Below are 15,544 nucleotides of genomic sequence, written 5' to 3'. Positions count from 1 at the left end.
GCATGTGGTGCTGGGGGATTGAACTGCGGTCCCTGTGCTTTGCTAAGCTTGTTCTAAGTAGGTGCTTTAGACCACTGAGCCATCTCACCAGCCTAAGCCATATTCTTGGGAAGACTTAAAATTTTTCCAGATGGCTCTATAGATTCTTGCCACAATCCCAGCGGTTTCTGGGTAGAAATGCACAAGCTGATTCAAAAGTTCTGTGGAAAGACAAGTGCATCTAAGGCAACCTTGAACAAAATCAGGAAATAAACACTTCTTCAAGGCTCACTGTGCTAGTCATTGGCTCTGGCACAAGAACAAAGACAGATAGTATAAAGGGTATAAATAGACTTCACACTTAGTCATTTGATTTTTTGATAAAAGCGCTAAAGCAGTGTGAAGCAAAAAGTCTTTAACAGGGCTATGGAGATAGGTTAGTGGTCTAAGCGCCTGCCTGGCAAGTGCACGCACCAGGGTTCGTTCCCCCGTACCATATTCGGTGCCAGCCCCACCACAGGTGTGCTGAGCTGGCCACCAAGACCAGGTGTGGTGGCGCATGCCTGTAATCCCAGCACTGGGGAGGCTGAGACAGGAGGACCACTATGAGTCCAAGCTGCATAGTGAGACCCTGTACCAAATACATTAAAACAAAAATCACAATATACTGAAAGGAACATATATACAATGGAGAATTATCAACTAAAATGTAAAATAAGCCTAACCGCAACCTAACACCATACACAAAAAGTAATAAGCCCGACATGGCGGCACATGCTGGTAATTCTAGCACTTGGGGGGCTGAGGCAGGAGGATCGCTGGGTTAGACGTCAGCCTGGTCCACATAGTGAGACTCTGTCTCAAATAAAAACCCCAAAACAAAAGTGACTCAATGGATTATAGCACTACTTGTAAAAGCTAAAGTTATAAAATTCCTAGACGAAAATGTAAAACTTCATCACAGGTCACAGAGAAAACAAGGGTGTGGGAATCAAGCCACAGACTTGGAGAAAATAAAACACTCCCCCAAAAGACCTATATTCAGAACATTAAAAAAATTATAGTTTAGTAAGCAACTAAAAAAGATTTGGACACTTCACAGAGATGCACGGGCAATCTACATGTGCAAAAGTGCCTGTCATCTGTCATGTAATAAAATCATAACACAACCTGCGGTGAAATCCAAAATTGGCTAAAACCAAACCCTGACAGCTCCAAGGTTGGCCAGAATGACACAACCGTAACTATCACATCCCACTGACAAGTGTCGGATGGTCCAACAGCCTAGTGAAAAGGCCCTTCAAGAATTCCCCAGATTTTTATCCAGAAAACTGACAGCATGTGTGTACACTTAGTGATAACAGCTCTCTGTTCCTAAAAGCACCCAAGTGGAAAATTCTGTACTTAACAGTGGAATACCATGTATTCATAAACAGTGAACTACATGCAACATGGGTTAACCTCAAACACACTGAAAGAAACCACATACTGAAAGTTCTTACTGTCAGAACTGGCAAAGCTGGGCTGGTGAGATGGCTCAGTGGTCTAAAGCACCTACTTAGAACAAGCTTAGCAAAGCATAGGGACTGCAGTTCAATCCCCCAGCACCACATGCCACCCAGCCCCGCCCCCTGGTGGGCTGAGCTGGCCACACACACACACACACACACACACACACACATAAATAAAAATTAAAAAAAAACTGGCAAAGCTTATTTATGAGAAAAGCTAGGTCTTTCATTGGGTGGGGATGACTTGGAAAAGCATAGAGGATCGATGTGGGGTGTACTGGGCTGGAGAACAATACGCCTGTCAAAGCGAACCAGGTGGTACACATAGAATGTGTGTAGTTGTACAGTTTAACTGCATAAAAATTTTACCTAGAAAAAGACCAGGAATGGTAAATTATTAGAATAGAAATTATGACAACAGCTTTCAAATGATGTAAAACAGTCCCAAAGAGGACCTAGGAACTGTTTGTCTCAGTAATAACTGACATTTGCTGTGTGCCTCACGATGCATGGCCTGCTGGGCCGAACAAATTGGCACATCGGTTGCCCACAAGCCAACAGCCCCATGAGGGCTCAGCCCATTTTACACATGGAGAAACTAAGGCTGACCAAGGATCACTTGTTGAGGATTGGGCAGCACTTGCCATCACAAACACTGCATGCTGCCATGGGTTTGCTCTGCTGAAGTTATTGTCTCCCCACTCACACTTGACACAGTAAGAGAAAAACAGGACCACTCATTGAAGGTACTGGTGTGCTGTGCAGATTAACTGTTCACCAGGTCTCTAAGCCAGAGATGTTCCAACTTCTCAGCTTCCCATAGAATCACAGTGGAAAGCTCTGTAAAGATAAACGCAAAGGGTGCGAGAGGCCCGCTTCGGCCTCTTCAGCTTACCGTGCCTTTACCACGCTTCTGCTAGCTCTGGCTTGCAGACAGCTGCAGCCACCTGCAGCCCATTGGCAAGAAGGCAGCACATTCCAGAGCGAGGTTTGCACATTTAGTCCGCGCGCACTTGTCCACATGTACGTTCACCACACCTGATGAATGATCCACCGTGCTGCTACAGAGTACAATGCATTTGATGTTGGTGACAACCACCAAGTTGGCTGAGTAACTACAGCTGTGATGAATAGCTCAAGGCTCACCTGAAGACCACTCTGGGGGCCGAGGTAGGGCTCAGCAGTAGGGAGCCAGCCCGGCATATCCCTGCCCTGGGTTTAGTCCCAAGCACTGCAAAAAACAGAAACAAACAAACAAAAACCCAAAACCTAACACTGTTCCTAGGCTTCGTACTGACTAAAGCACATTTCCCAAACTGGAGAATTTTTCAGAATATACACAAGGACCATGAGCATGAACTTTAGTACTACTAGGAAAGTCTCAGGTTTAGAAGACTTAGAACTACTCCATTTCTTGGGAAAACACAGAAATCTCTTCCTAAGGCTGGAAAGCTGGTTTTTAGCTGAACTTCAGGTAGCGAGAAGGGTACGCTGACAGCCAGAGATTTCCTTACCGAGTTACTTGCTTTCAAGGGCAAGGTGTGCCGTTCCAGAGGTTTCACTTTTCTCTGCGAAAGAGTAATCATTCATTCTTGTCCTACACAAGACAGGGACAGAGGTCATAAATGAAAAGCCTAAGGGAGCCGTGAGAATCTCGAAGCTGCTGTGTGGGCCTCAAGCCTGGCCTGCCACCAAACTGTCCTCACCAGATGCCACAGCCATGCTGCCCTCTGAACAAACTGCAGCTCACTGCTCCTGGCAGCTGCTGGGTTCCTAGCCCACTTCAGCGCAGCTACTCCATACCGGTAGCGTAAGGGGCTCCCTGACCCAGTGACGAAGAAGACAAAGATCAGCGTGACACGGCAGTCACAGGAACACAGTGTAGTGCAAACAAAATCAATTACAGGAAGCCTTAGAGGAGTCTGAAATGTAAATTGTTTTTAATATTTTTAAAAGCACACAGAAGTCTTGATTTATAAAAAAATAAATATATACCATGACAAAGTTATTCATGATCCTGGAGCTCTTTTGAGGTCAAACTTTAATGGATGCATCAATGACAACATAAAACACACATGGTCTGTTACACACAGATGCACATTCGGGTTGTAAAAGCAAGCTCCTTCACGGCTCAGAGCCAAGTATCAGGGCTCATGGCAGCACCCGGGCTTCCAGACACCTGCAGGATGACTGGCTTCGAGGTTCCCAGAGGCCCCCATTTCTGCTGCAACCATAAAGCATGGGAGAGACCGCTCTATCTGGACTTGTGGCTCTGACTGAGTCTGAGAGCAGAAGACCAAAAAGGCACGCTCACTAAATACTGTCACTGTCAGTTGCACAGGAACTGTGAGGCCCCTCAGGGCCTCTCGACAGGATCCGGAGGCCCAGGCCCGGGCACTTTTTCCGTGTTTGGGGACAGGGTGCTTTCTCTGCCTGACAAGCTCTCTTGGGCGAAGAAGTCTGGCTTAAAAATACCTGATAATACTGCAGAAGTTGGAGATTTGGGAATTGAAGCTTTTACTCCTGCAACACACAACATAAAAGACAAAAACCCAGTCTTATTAGTAGAGAACTAAGTCTTGGTTCAAAGCCGACGTGTTCTGGCGGGCTTGCCAGCAGGCTGGAATGTATCTGCACAGCTGAACCTGCTGCTGCTTCTTTGGCTAGCTTCCAGTTAGGTCTAGAACTGACACCCTTGACCCCACTCCGAGCTGCTTGCTTCCCGAGCTGCTTGCTTCCTGCGGTCCTTCAGTCAGTGACCCCACAGACTTCCTAAGCCTGCGCGGGCACTTCCGAGTAGAAGAGTCCTTCTGCCGAGATGGCGTCCCCAAGGCCCACAGTTCGAACTGGATCCTTGCATACCAGCACAGGTGTGAAGTAGAAGGAAACGCCCCCGCGGTGCCACTCCGCCACGGGCTTGCTGGGGTTTAGCACGACCCTGGAGCCCCCCTCGGAGTGGGAAGTCATGAACTCTCGGGGCGCCCTCAGAGACACACGGCTGGTGTCGATGGATTTGGTAGCGCAGGCCTGTGTTCCAGCCACACGCGCCCCCGCAGCCACAGCTGCCAGCTGGTTGGACCAGTGCCCATCCACTGTGGCCAGGATGTGGTAGACCAGCGTGTGGAAGTGGATCCTGGTGAGGGCTGAGGCCCGGCCTGTGCTCGCCCCATGCTCCTGCAGGACCCAAAAGAGGATGTCGCTGACCACGCCCACATCTGGGACCCCGGCCCAGGAGTTCAGCGAGGCGTATGGTCCAGACGCAGACTGAGTAAGAAATAGCAGCTCCTGCTCATTCAGCCCGAGGGAGGTCACTGCAGGAAGGACCTGCTAACAGAAACAGGGACAGGTCTCTTGGCTGGTGGCCACACCCAGCTCCTGACAGCTCAGGATACAGCCACTGACTGTGACAGGGACAGCAGGCATCGTCCTCACCCCTCAATTTGTTTCTAACTGCAGCCACCTTGGGCTTGCTGGAGATACTGCGAGGTTGTGCAGATACCATTTCACACCCACGCCAGGTTTAGGTCAGGTGCCATGGTAAGAAAGGGCAGAGGGGTCTGCATGTCCCCATGGCACCCAGCTTTGGCCCCTCCCCTGCACCCAGCAGATTCTCAGGCGGGGCAGGCAGAGTTCCCACATGGCTCATGTAGAAAAAGTGAAGATAAGCAGTCTCAGAAGAGAAATATAAATAAAAGCTACACTGAGAAACACTACAGGTGAACCCAAGGGCCAGTTTTGGATGCTGAGTGGTGATGGCAGGCCGGTGAGGTCCACTGGTGATAACAAGGTGCCCTTGCCAGTGAGAGGTGTCGACAGCAGAGAGCAGCAGGGGACCCAGGGCAGCTCTCTCTACAGTCTTGACCCTGGGGTGGGACAAAAATGCCTCCCAAAATAAAATAAATTCCAAGGACACAAACAAGGTGGGGTGGTGGGGAGCTGGGCGTGTAGCTCAGCTGCAGAGTGCTTGCTTAGTTTGTTTGAGGCCCTGGTTCAATCCCTGTCATCCCAGCACTGGAAAACAAAACTAAACAAAACAAACAAAAAGCCAGCCACGTTTATAATATAAATATCGCACTGTTTCTTTGGTGTGAGAAACCTTACAAGTAAATAAGGACCAAAATGTGTAACAGGTACTGTGGAATGGGAAAGCATGGTTCAAAAGAAAGGGGGACTAGGGAGCCGGGAAAGGGAGGGAAGAAAAAGAGGGGGACGGAAGAAAAAAAGATAAATGAGAAGAAAGCTCTCTAAAGAGGGGAAAAGGGGTTGAGGGGAACAAAATCAGAGAAAAAAGAGGAATCAAGAGGCATCATGTATGGGTACAAATCCCCTATATCGAATATGATCATTAACTATATCTGAATTGTACCAGTACACTTAACACAACAAAACCAAAACCTGCCATTTTTTACCTGCCAGACTAACACAAGTTTTGCTTTGTTTCCACCTCTTCCCCCCGACAAATGCAAGTGTTTAGTCACATTCTGGCGGCAAGGTTAGAGGAAACGAGCACTTGGCATTTTCCGAGTGGGAAGTAAGCCGGTGCCGCTCAGGGAGGGCGAGCTCAGGGCTTGGAGGGTTTCTTGTGCTCCCCTTCAGCAGTTCTACTTGGGAGGTTTTACCCTACATCTCTGCTTGCTCACAAGCAAAACAAAACAGTGCCAGGCGTGCTCACTGTAGCACCCCATCAAGAGCACAGGAAGCGACACCCGAAACGCCTCCGGCAGGCCTGCTCAGGCAGACTCTGCATGGCCCGCCTCTGGGTGACCCTGAGGGTCCTCTCTGAGGCCCGGCTCAGGAAAGGTCTCCAGGCTCAGCTAGCAAGGAAAGGTCAAGCACAGCGGCGTACGAAGTGTGGGAAGCGCTCTCTCTGGGCATAAAGGCACACATTTTCTTACACACATCAGGACTAATTGGAGAGTGCTACCCAAAGCTGGTAAGGTGGGCAGCAGTGGAAGAAGGGGAGAAGATGGGAAGGAGACTTCACCGGGAAACCTTCGTCTTCGGAACCACATGTTGCCATGAACAGGTTGAGTAACAGTGAAAGGTAAACCAAGTCATGAAGTGGGTGAGCTGGCTGCGGCAGGACGAGAGCTCCCAGGTGCCTGCTGCTGAGCCACACAAGATCACCTCAAGCTTTCTCATTTGTGCTTCCTGAGGTTTAAGTGAAAGCACAGCTGGGTTTTCAGTTTCCTCCTCGAGTTCTGCCAACACCGGTCACCTTTGCTTCCCCGTTCCAGAGGGCCGCACTGCTGTTTGGGACAGGCCTATGGCCTCGTCTGGCTCCCCTGGGCCCCAGATCTGGGTGACACAGCAGCCACACCCCCATGAACCACGCAGGCGCTCTCCCAGGCCACAGCCAGGCTAGAAGGTTACCTGCTGCACGATGCTGCTCATGAGCTCCCGGTTTGTCATGCTGGCCAGCTCCAGGTGCACTGGAACGCTGGTGGGGATGTCGGCAATGGAGGCAACGACCTACAAAGGGAGGAGGACAGGACTGCATCAGGACAGGAGGGAGGAAAGGATGAGGTTCTGGGGGCCTCATGACCCTCATGATTGCTGCTTCAGGATCCCATGAGCCGCCAGGACCGCAGGTCCCCACCACCTCTGCATCAAGTGGACTTTTCCAGGAAACTACACTCTGCAAAGAATCATCGGATTTATCAGATTACAGGGTCAGAGGCCAACGAACTGCCCATTTAGATGAGCTGCTGTCTACACAGCAGCTGTGTAGACACTGAAGTGCGATGGGACAGGTAACACAGGGAGCATGAGCAATACACAGCCTGCCACAGTCAGCACAGGAGGCAGAGGTATGGCCGAGAAGCTGCCCTGTCCTGCCCTGCCCAGCGTAGCACTGCCATCTGTCCTCAGGAGACGGGACCTAAGCGGGCACAAGCCACAGAGGCGAAGGCAGGAGCCCGAAACAACGCCTGCTGGGGCCCTGAGGTCCCTGACAGTGCTGTTACCTCCAAGAGCCTTTGCTTCTGCAGCTCCTTGCTCTGTCCCTCCATCATGTGCAATCCCGAGAGGACCACCAGGTCAGGCTGGAACTCCTCCAGGCTAGATGAAAACACCTCCAGCGCATTCATGGCCCCATTAGAGAGGTCATGGGAGAAGATGAAGCGGTTGGCATGGGGAGCTTTAAACTGGCCCCACTCCTCTCCTAGAAGAGCCCAGTGGGCACAAGGGGAAGAAAAGAAAAGGTGATCAGTGTCCCAGGGGTAGGGAGCCCTGGTTCTGAGTGGGTGGCACCATGTTCAGGACAGGGGTCAGTAAACATACCAATCCAAACCGAAACCCAAATCCAACAAAGAAACCAAAACCAGGAAGCTGCTCCCTAGGCCTTTTTCATGGTCACGAGTGCCCTCTGAGTTCAAGGAGAGCCCTGCTGTCTCCTGAGCTCTAAACACAGGATGCGGTCACACCCTGTGCACCCTCCTCGAGACACTCCACATCTTGGGAAGCCCAGTGCCCCCATAACACCCCGTTTAGTTGGAATCTGGGCAGGCTGAGTGCCCAGAGCCACACTGCCTTCTCCTCCGTGCTGTCCCTGGTGGGTCTGGTTTCTACAGCTGGGGGCACTGCTGCAGCAAGCACTGCCACGCCCACGATCAAGGCTGCTTCCTCCTGAAACACTCAGCCTTTCCCGATTCTCCTTTCCTGGGCAGACAGGCCACATCCTATCAGGGGCATCTCCTAGGGAGCTTGGCACACCCTATTCGGTCAGGAGCCCAAGCCAAGGACACAGCCTGCAGCATCTTGTGTCATCTTGTCCTTAGGCCTCACTGGCACCTGGTGACAGCTCCTTGCTCTGTCCCTCCAGCATGTGCAATCCCGAGAGGACCACCAGGAGGACCACATGCACGGGGCACAGACTGATGACCTAGATGGCCGTGACCACCACCCCACAGTTCTCAGATGAACGGGATGGTGCGATGGGAAACTACATGGTGTGGGTGTTCTCCCCACAGCAAGACGTCGGGAATGCTAGGAAATGTGGCCCAGGGAACGTGCCACACAGCATGCCGCTGAACCCACTGCTTCAGTGAGAGACAGAGGCAGAGAGCAACAGGCTCTGCTCAGCGGTTCCACCAGACACAGGACGGAGGGCGTTGCTCGAGAAGCAAACTGGCTGGAACCAGCCTGGGCCTGCCCCTGGGCTCTCCACGCTCTGTGTGCATCAGAGCAAGAAGCCCTGCTCAGTTTAGCATGTCCCCCCCCTCCCCCCCCGGCCCAGCAAGTGGGCATGAGAGAGAAAAGCAAGCTGACAGAGGCTGTCTGAAAGCATTGGTCCGGGTCAGAGAGGCTGAGGACAGTGCTGCTACGAGCTGACTTTGGACTGCTGTCCCCTGATCATGCCCCCACCATGAAAATGGCACTTTGCCTAAAGCCTAATGGAAGCCCCCTGTCTTGTACCAAGCATGCTAAGGCACAGTGAAGAAAAACTGAATGCAGGGCTCACAAATCCAGAAAGGGACCTGCTTGCAAATCCCACAGCAAAACATGGGTGTGGCAGGCATGCCTGTAATCCCAGCCCCTGGAGGGCTGAGGCAGGAGGACCGCTGTGAGTTTGGAGCCAGCCTACCCTACACAGTTCTTGGCCAGCGTGGAAGAGAGACTCTGTCTCAAAAGAAACTACAAAAATACAACATCAAAGTCTTCAAGACACGAATCTCTCCTTTGGGCAGTCACTGGGAAGTGAGAGAAAGCAGGAACCACAAAGGTGCCCGGTGCATACTGCAGATGCCAAGGAGGCAGCAGAGACTGTGCTGACAGCAGGGACACCTCAGGCACCTCTGAGCCACTGTAGGCTTTTCTGGGCAGTGGGCAGGTTCATCGAGCTGCTCATGCAAGAGGGAAACTTCCACTCCGGTTTCCCAGGAGGCAGAACTAAAGCAGAGGAGCTCACCATGCGTACGCCATGAAGTGTGAACAGCCTTCTGCCTCTGACATCCAGAACCTGCCTGTCCTGAATTCCCACCGAGTGCTAGTAGGCATCAAAGGAGAGCCGGAAGAGCCACAGTTCCTTTCTGCACTGGAGAAAGGCATAGCTTTCAAGCTGCGCCGTCTTCCCACTGGACAAGCAGTTAATTACTCCAGCAGGTAAGAGTCTCACTCATTTCATTGGGAAGCAGTTCACTGACAAGCATTACGTACCAATTACCCTATTTGTACGGTGAATGCTTTAACATGTAATAATCTGCTCAATCAGAGAACCAAGATTCTGAGTTCTTAGCAGGGGAAAAGATAAAGCAAAGAGGACATCTGAGTGGAAGAATCTTGCAGAAATCAGACCAGAACACACAGAAGCTACGAGGGGTGTGCTGACTTATACACACTGGAATACACAAAATGGAAATTACCTAAGTGAAGTTCATTACAAAACACTTCCATTCACATTCCAAGGCAAAAAATAAAGCATGCCCAAGAAAGCTTGCCAGAGACCTGGAATCAGTTGTCAGCAGCGTGGAGAACACAGGCGCAGGGCAGAATCCAGCAGAGTTACATTAAACACTACTTGCCCTGCTCTCTTCTTAGTCACAAAGGAAAATTTTATAAAGGTTTGTTTAATACATTTCCTTTTACTCAAGATGCCTGTTTGCCTGTGGCCTGGTGTCCCCTGGGATCAGGCCAGTTGTTTGCTGACCTCAGTTTTCAACAGGGCTGTGAAGCTCCATGGCGCTCCCTGCGGCCCACAGCAACAGCAGCTCTGAGAGCAGCGGGCTAGAAGAGAACAGGACCCTGTAACCTTGCAAAGATCAATGTCCGCATTCCCAGGCCAGGCTGAGCACACGCAACCCTGCCCAGGCCTCTCACGGCACTTTCTCACATCCCTTACCTGCCTGATACTCCAGAATGAGGTGGAACTCGTCCACTTCCTGCAGTGACTCTGGCGGGACAAACACGTTTTCATCAAGGAGCTGGTGGAGCTTTGGACCAATTGGGCCACAAAGGAGAACCTGCAGATGAGAGGTAGGAAGTAAGTGCACCAGGAAGCCAGTCCTCTCCCCACAGAGCCCGAAGAGTGGCCAGTCGCTGCATTCGGCCCAGTTCTATTCATCACAGAACTGCTGGAAGCCAGCCTGGGGCAAGAGCTCTTGGTCTGGAGGTGTGCAGTAAAGGGGCGTTTAGGGGGCATAGCCACAAGTACCCAGAAAGGAGAACAACACAAGACCCCTGTCACAGTCGCTGGGCCCATCCTCCCTGTTCTGGAAAGTTTCTGTCCCGGAGAAGTCACACGTTGGAGCTCCACCCTAGTGGTATCTGGACATGGAACTTTTAGGAGGTGCAAAGATCCAGTGAGGTCTTGAGAAGGAGAAAGGGACAGATGACACACCCCCACACACACACCCAGGGAAAGGCCAGGGTGAACACTGTGACAAGGACACACCTGCAGGCCAAGGAAAGAACCCACACCAGAAACTGAACCTTGCTGCAACCTCAATTTTGGATTTTCAGTTTCTAAAACTATTTAAATCGTATAGTCTATGATATTTTGTCAATGCAATAGCCCATGCAGAACAGGAACCCCTATTCCATTCCTAATGTATCTCCTTCTTATTCATACTGTGTTACAGTTTAGATCTCAACTGTCACCCAGTTCTGTGTGTGGAAGGGGAGCGGAAAATGGGGCACCACGCTCCTCAGCAGATTCTCCCATGCAGGAGTTCGTGGCCCAACATGTGCGGAGGGGCGTGGCCTGTTGGGGCGTGGCCTGTCCGGTGCAGTCTTGTCCCTGCTCCTCTCACTTCCCCGCTTCCTAAGTGTCATGGGCTGAGCGCCTTTCCTTCCATCAGGCTTCTATGCCACCTTGTGTCACCTTGGAGCCTGCCAACCATTGACAAACCATGAGCAAAAATCAGTCGCTGGTGGGAAAATGACCAAGACACCCCGTGTGGCCCGCAGTCCTGAGCTGCTGTTTACCCCAGTTGCCCACTGAAAACAGCTTTTTGAATCTGACAGGTACAGAAAAGAGCCTCCGGGTCACCGGATGCCTTAGTCTGTGGGATCGAGCGCCCTTCTGTACACGGACCGGACAGGCTTCTGGACAGGAAAACCAATGAGCATCTTTTCCAAACCTTTCCTTTCACTCCAAACTGGCTCTCTCCCTGGCCTAGAGGCTGTTTCACCTCAGCCACTGCTCTGAAGTCCCAAATAAGAAGGCGCTGCTTCTGCTGCGTCCCTCAGGACCATGGCCAGGGCCTCAAACCCATGAAATAACGAGGGTCGCGGGGAGGACTGCAACACAAGTCCCCAGCAAAGGTCACTCGTGCTCATGTCCATGCCTGCCCAGGGACCTCGACGTTTTCTGTGCAGCGGGCCCCCTGCTTTGTACAGCTTTGGTCCCGGCATACACCTAAGACAGCTCAGTTTCAGGGTAAAAACACACCCCTCTCCTTTCTGAAATTCTTTGCCCCACTACCTTCTTTTCTCTTTTTTGCTTTTGTTTGAAATACTTTTTATAATACTCTGACACTTCAAAATAAAGAGTGCTGACATAGGCTAAGAGTACAAACACGACTGATAACAGATGTCAGGGTCCAGCACGGTGGCACACACCCATAATCCCAGCACTTGGGAGGCTAAGGCGGGAGGATGGCTGCAAATTCAGGCCAGCCTGGGCTACACAGTGAGTTAGAGACTAGCCTAGGCCGCTTACTGAGTTCAAGGCAAGTCTGAATTACACCATGAGACTCCTCTCAAAAAACAAAAACAAATGATGTCAATGGTTACCTTTAGTGAGCCTAAATTCCTGGTTTATATTTTCTTGGCTTTTTTTTTTTTTTTTTTTTTTTAAGTTAGGTTTTTTTTTTTTTTTTTTTTTGAGACAGGGTCTTATCTCACTTTATAATTAAAGCTAGACCCGACAAGCGGGTAGGCACAGCACTCCTTTCCTCAACCCAAGACTGTTACGAAGGAACATCGCCTTGAAAATATACCCACATAAGGCACACTTTCCAGTCAACTAAAATAAAGAGGCCAGGCAAATTTAAACAGAAATGGAACAAATTTAATCTCTCTTTTTTTTTGGGGGGGTAAGCACTGGGGATTGAACTTAGGCCCTTGCACTTGCAGGGCAAGTGCTTATTCTACTGAGCCATCTCTCCAGCCCCACAACTTTAATCTCAAAGTGATTTTCTTTTCTTTTTTTTTTTCCAATGTATTTGGTATAGGGTTTCACTATGAAGCCCGGACTCCTACTGATCCTCTGGTCTCAGCCTCCCCAGAGCTGGAATTATAGGCGTGCACCACTATGCCCGGTTTCAGTGGCCCCCTTGGTACACCTGGTGCTGGGCTGGCATGGCATGTGGTGAGTGGGGATTGAACCCGGATCCTTGGACTTGCCTAGGCAGGTGCTTAGACCACTGAGCTGTCTCTGCAGCCCTCTTTTTAAAAATCTTTTACTTATTTGGTACAGGGTCTCACTACGCAGTTAGGACTCATAGTGATCCTCCTGTCTCAGCCTTCTTAGCGCTGGGATTCCAGGCATGTGCCACCATGCCGGGTTTTGGTGTCAGTACAGTGCAGTACCAGGGATTGAACTTAGGTCCTTGCACTTGCCAGGCAGGTGGTCAGACTGTTGAGCTATCCTCGGGGTCCTCAAAGTGATTATTCTTATGAAACTTGTTTCCAAATGATGTTTGACTTTATCCAAAACAAGAAACAATATATATTATATCAATCAAAAACTAAAAAAAACCCAACAAAAAGCAAAAACAAAACAGAAAAGGCCATAAACTGCTTACATTTGTACCAATACAATTATATAAAAGAGAAAAAAAATCAACTATATACACGATACAGAGACAAAGCACTCACTAATAACTACTCATTAATTGCTTGTGTTAAGTGACAAGTCAGTACTATTCCAGTATTTGGCTGGCCGTGGCTTTATTTCTTCTGCCTAATTCTTGGCCACAATTTAGGGACTGGAGTTACTTTCCTGACCCAAACAACAACAAAACATGGACTGAATGTAGGAAATGGTGTGTTTTTTTCTGTGCAGAATCAGGGATTGAACTCAGGCCCTTGTGCTGGCCAGGGAAGTGCTTATTCCACTGAGCCACCTCTCCGGCCCCAAAACAATGGTTTTCAAGGCACTTGGGCCTTAAAGAACAGCAATCAATCCCAAAGAAGCAGGAATGGAAGCCCGCCCCACCCCATAGGCAGCCTCACCCCACAGGCGGCTCTGCAGCAGCACAGGCTCCTGCTGGAGGTCTACAGAAGCTGGTCACCGCAGAGCAGAGCCCAGCCAGGGGGGAGCAGCCTTCAGGCAAAGTTACAACGAAACCGGATGCCTAGGCAGCCATGCTGTGTGAGCAAGAAAGATTCTTTTCCTTACGAAATAGCTTTAAAGGATAATTGTTTAAAGAAAAATACTAGCCATGTAATGAGATTCTTAACACATGTAGAAGAAATATACTGCAATAATATTATAAAGACCAGAAGGGAGAAATGGAAGTATGATATTTTAAATTCATGTAGGACCCAGGGGGCTGTAGTACCCCTCAAAAGCATACCGCGAGAAACTACATGCATATACTCTAAAGCCTAAAGCAACCACTAAAATAACAAAGATTTCACCTAATAACTGGAGAAGATAAAACAAAAATCATAGCTAATCATCTAAAAGAGTACATAAAGAAGGAAAAGGTTGCGAGACTGTGTGTCAAAAAAAGGAAAAAATATGAAGGATGGATAAATAGAAGAATAATTACCGGTACATCAAATCAGTTTAAACCTATCGCATTAAATAAAAAATGGTCCAAACACCCCTGGTACAGTCAGAATGACCTGGTGGATTAAGTAGCAAGCCCCAACTTTATGATATCTACAAGAAACGCACTGTAAAACACAAACAGCTTACAAACACAAGGATGGAAAATGATTTACCATGCTAGTGCTAATCAAAAGAAAGGTGGAATACCTACTTTAATGAAATAGAGTTTAGAATAATGATACAGGAGTTAACTTATGAAGGGGATAGAACTTTTCTAAGCCTTTATGCACTGAATAATGGAGCTCTGAAATCCATGAAGCAAAACTAGAACTACCCAGGAAATAGAGTGTCTACAATTATTGCTGGAGAGATGTCAACATCCTCTTTTCAGTAATCGATAGATCAAGCAGACAGTAATTAGTAAGAGACTATTTAGAAGACAGGAACAACACTACCAACCAATCCGAGCTACCTCATATTTGTGGCACCCTCTACCCCAAATAGGAAGACCTTTAGATTCTTTAAACATTTCCAACTGCACACACACTTTCACCAAAACACACCATCTCCTGTCCATTTTAAGTCCCAATAAATTTAACAGAAGTCCAGTCATGGAAAGTACATGTTCTGAATTGAATGAAATTAAAATAAAAACTGGCCAGACACTGAGGTGCACACCTTTGCTCTCAGCACTTGGGAGGCTGAGGCAGGAGGATTGCTGAGAGTCTGAGGTCAGTCTGCATATATAGAAAGACCTGTCTCAACCCTCCCTTCAAAAGACCAATTACAGAATAGGAAATTCGTCACCAGCCTGCTGTTCCAGCCCTGGCCCCGCCCCTGGGGTGCACTGAGACAGCGATTGAGACTGGGTGTGGTGATGTGCACCTGTAGTCCCACCTCTGGGAGGCTGAACGCAGGCAGATCACTATGAGTCCAATCTACGTAGTGAGACCCTGTAGACCCTTACTAAAATACAAAAAATAAACTATGAGAAATGGAAATTTGTCAAGTATTTAGAAACATACCCACCTCTAGTCCATGAATAACACATTAAATAGTACAACTAAAGAAATCAGAGGGAAAATAACAATGATCCACAGGATTTAGCTCAGTAGCTTAAGTGGCAAGTGGGGGGGGGGTCCTGAATTCAAACTCAGGTACCAAAACAAAAACAAAAAAACCAACCAAACAAAAAAAACCCCCAAAGATCCATAAGAGCAACTAAAGCAGGAAAATTTAAAGCACTAAACACATACCAGAGAATAGGAAAGGTCTCAAATCAATGACATTAGCTAGGGGCTGGTGAGATGGCTCAGTGGTCTAAAGCACCTAC

At 49.1% G+C, this 15,544-nt stretch overlaps 1 protein-coding gene across 2 annotated transcripts in view; it reads right to left on the bottom strand.

Moving 5' to 3' along the window:
• Positions 1-3,513: 3,513 nt before the first annotated feature.
• Adpgk (ADP dependent glucokinase) overlaps positions 3,514-15,544 on the bottom strand; it is a 32,834-nt gene continuing 20,803 nt past the window's right edge. Inside the window, exons 4-7 of one of the 2 annotated variants that reach the window (XM_023712626.1) lie at positions 10,330-10,450; positions 7,457-7,653; positions 6,864-6,962; positions 3,514-4,817 (exon numbers count right to left, since the gene is read on the bottom strand). In XM_023712626.1, the coding sequence (XP_023568394.1) occupies positions 4,263-4,817; positions 6,864-6,962; positions 7,457-7,653; positions 10,330-10,450 (972 nt within the window). In that variant the 3' untranslated portion in view covers positions 3,514-4,262. The remainder of the gene's footprint in view (positions 4,818-6,863; positions 6,963-7,456; positions 7,654-10,329; positions 10,451-15,544) is intronic. The other variant, XM_004628907.2, reaches the window with a different exon arrangement.

This window comes from Octodon degus, unplaced genomic scaffold (assembly GCF_000260255.1).
Source record: "Octodon degus isolate 3935 unplaced genomic scaffold, OctDeg1.0 scaffold00026, whole genome shotgun sequence".
Lineage (NCBI taxonomy): Eukaryota > Metazoa > Chordata > Mammalia > Rodentia > Octodontidae > Octodon > Octodon degus.
Note: the sequence above shows the minus strand (reverse complement) of the source record. Positions and strands in the feature narration are given on the sequence as shown.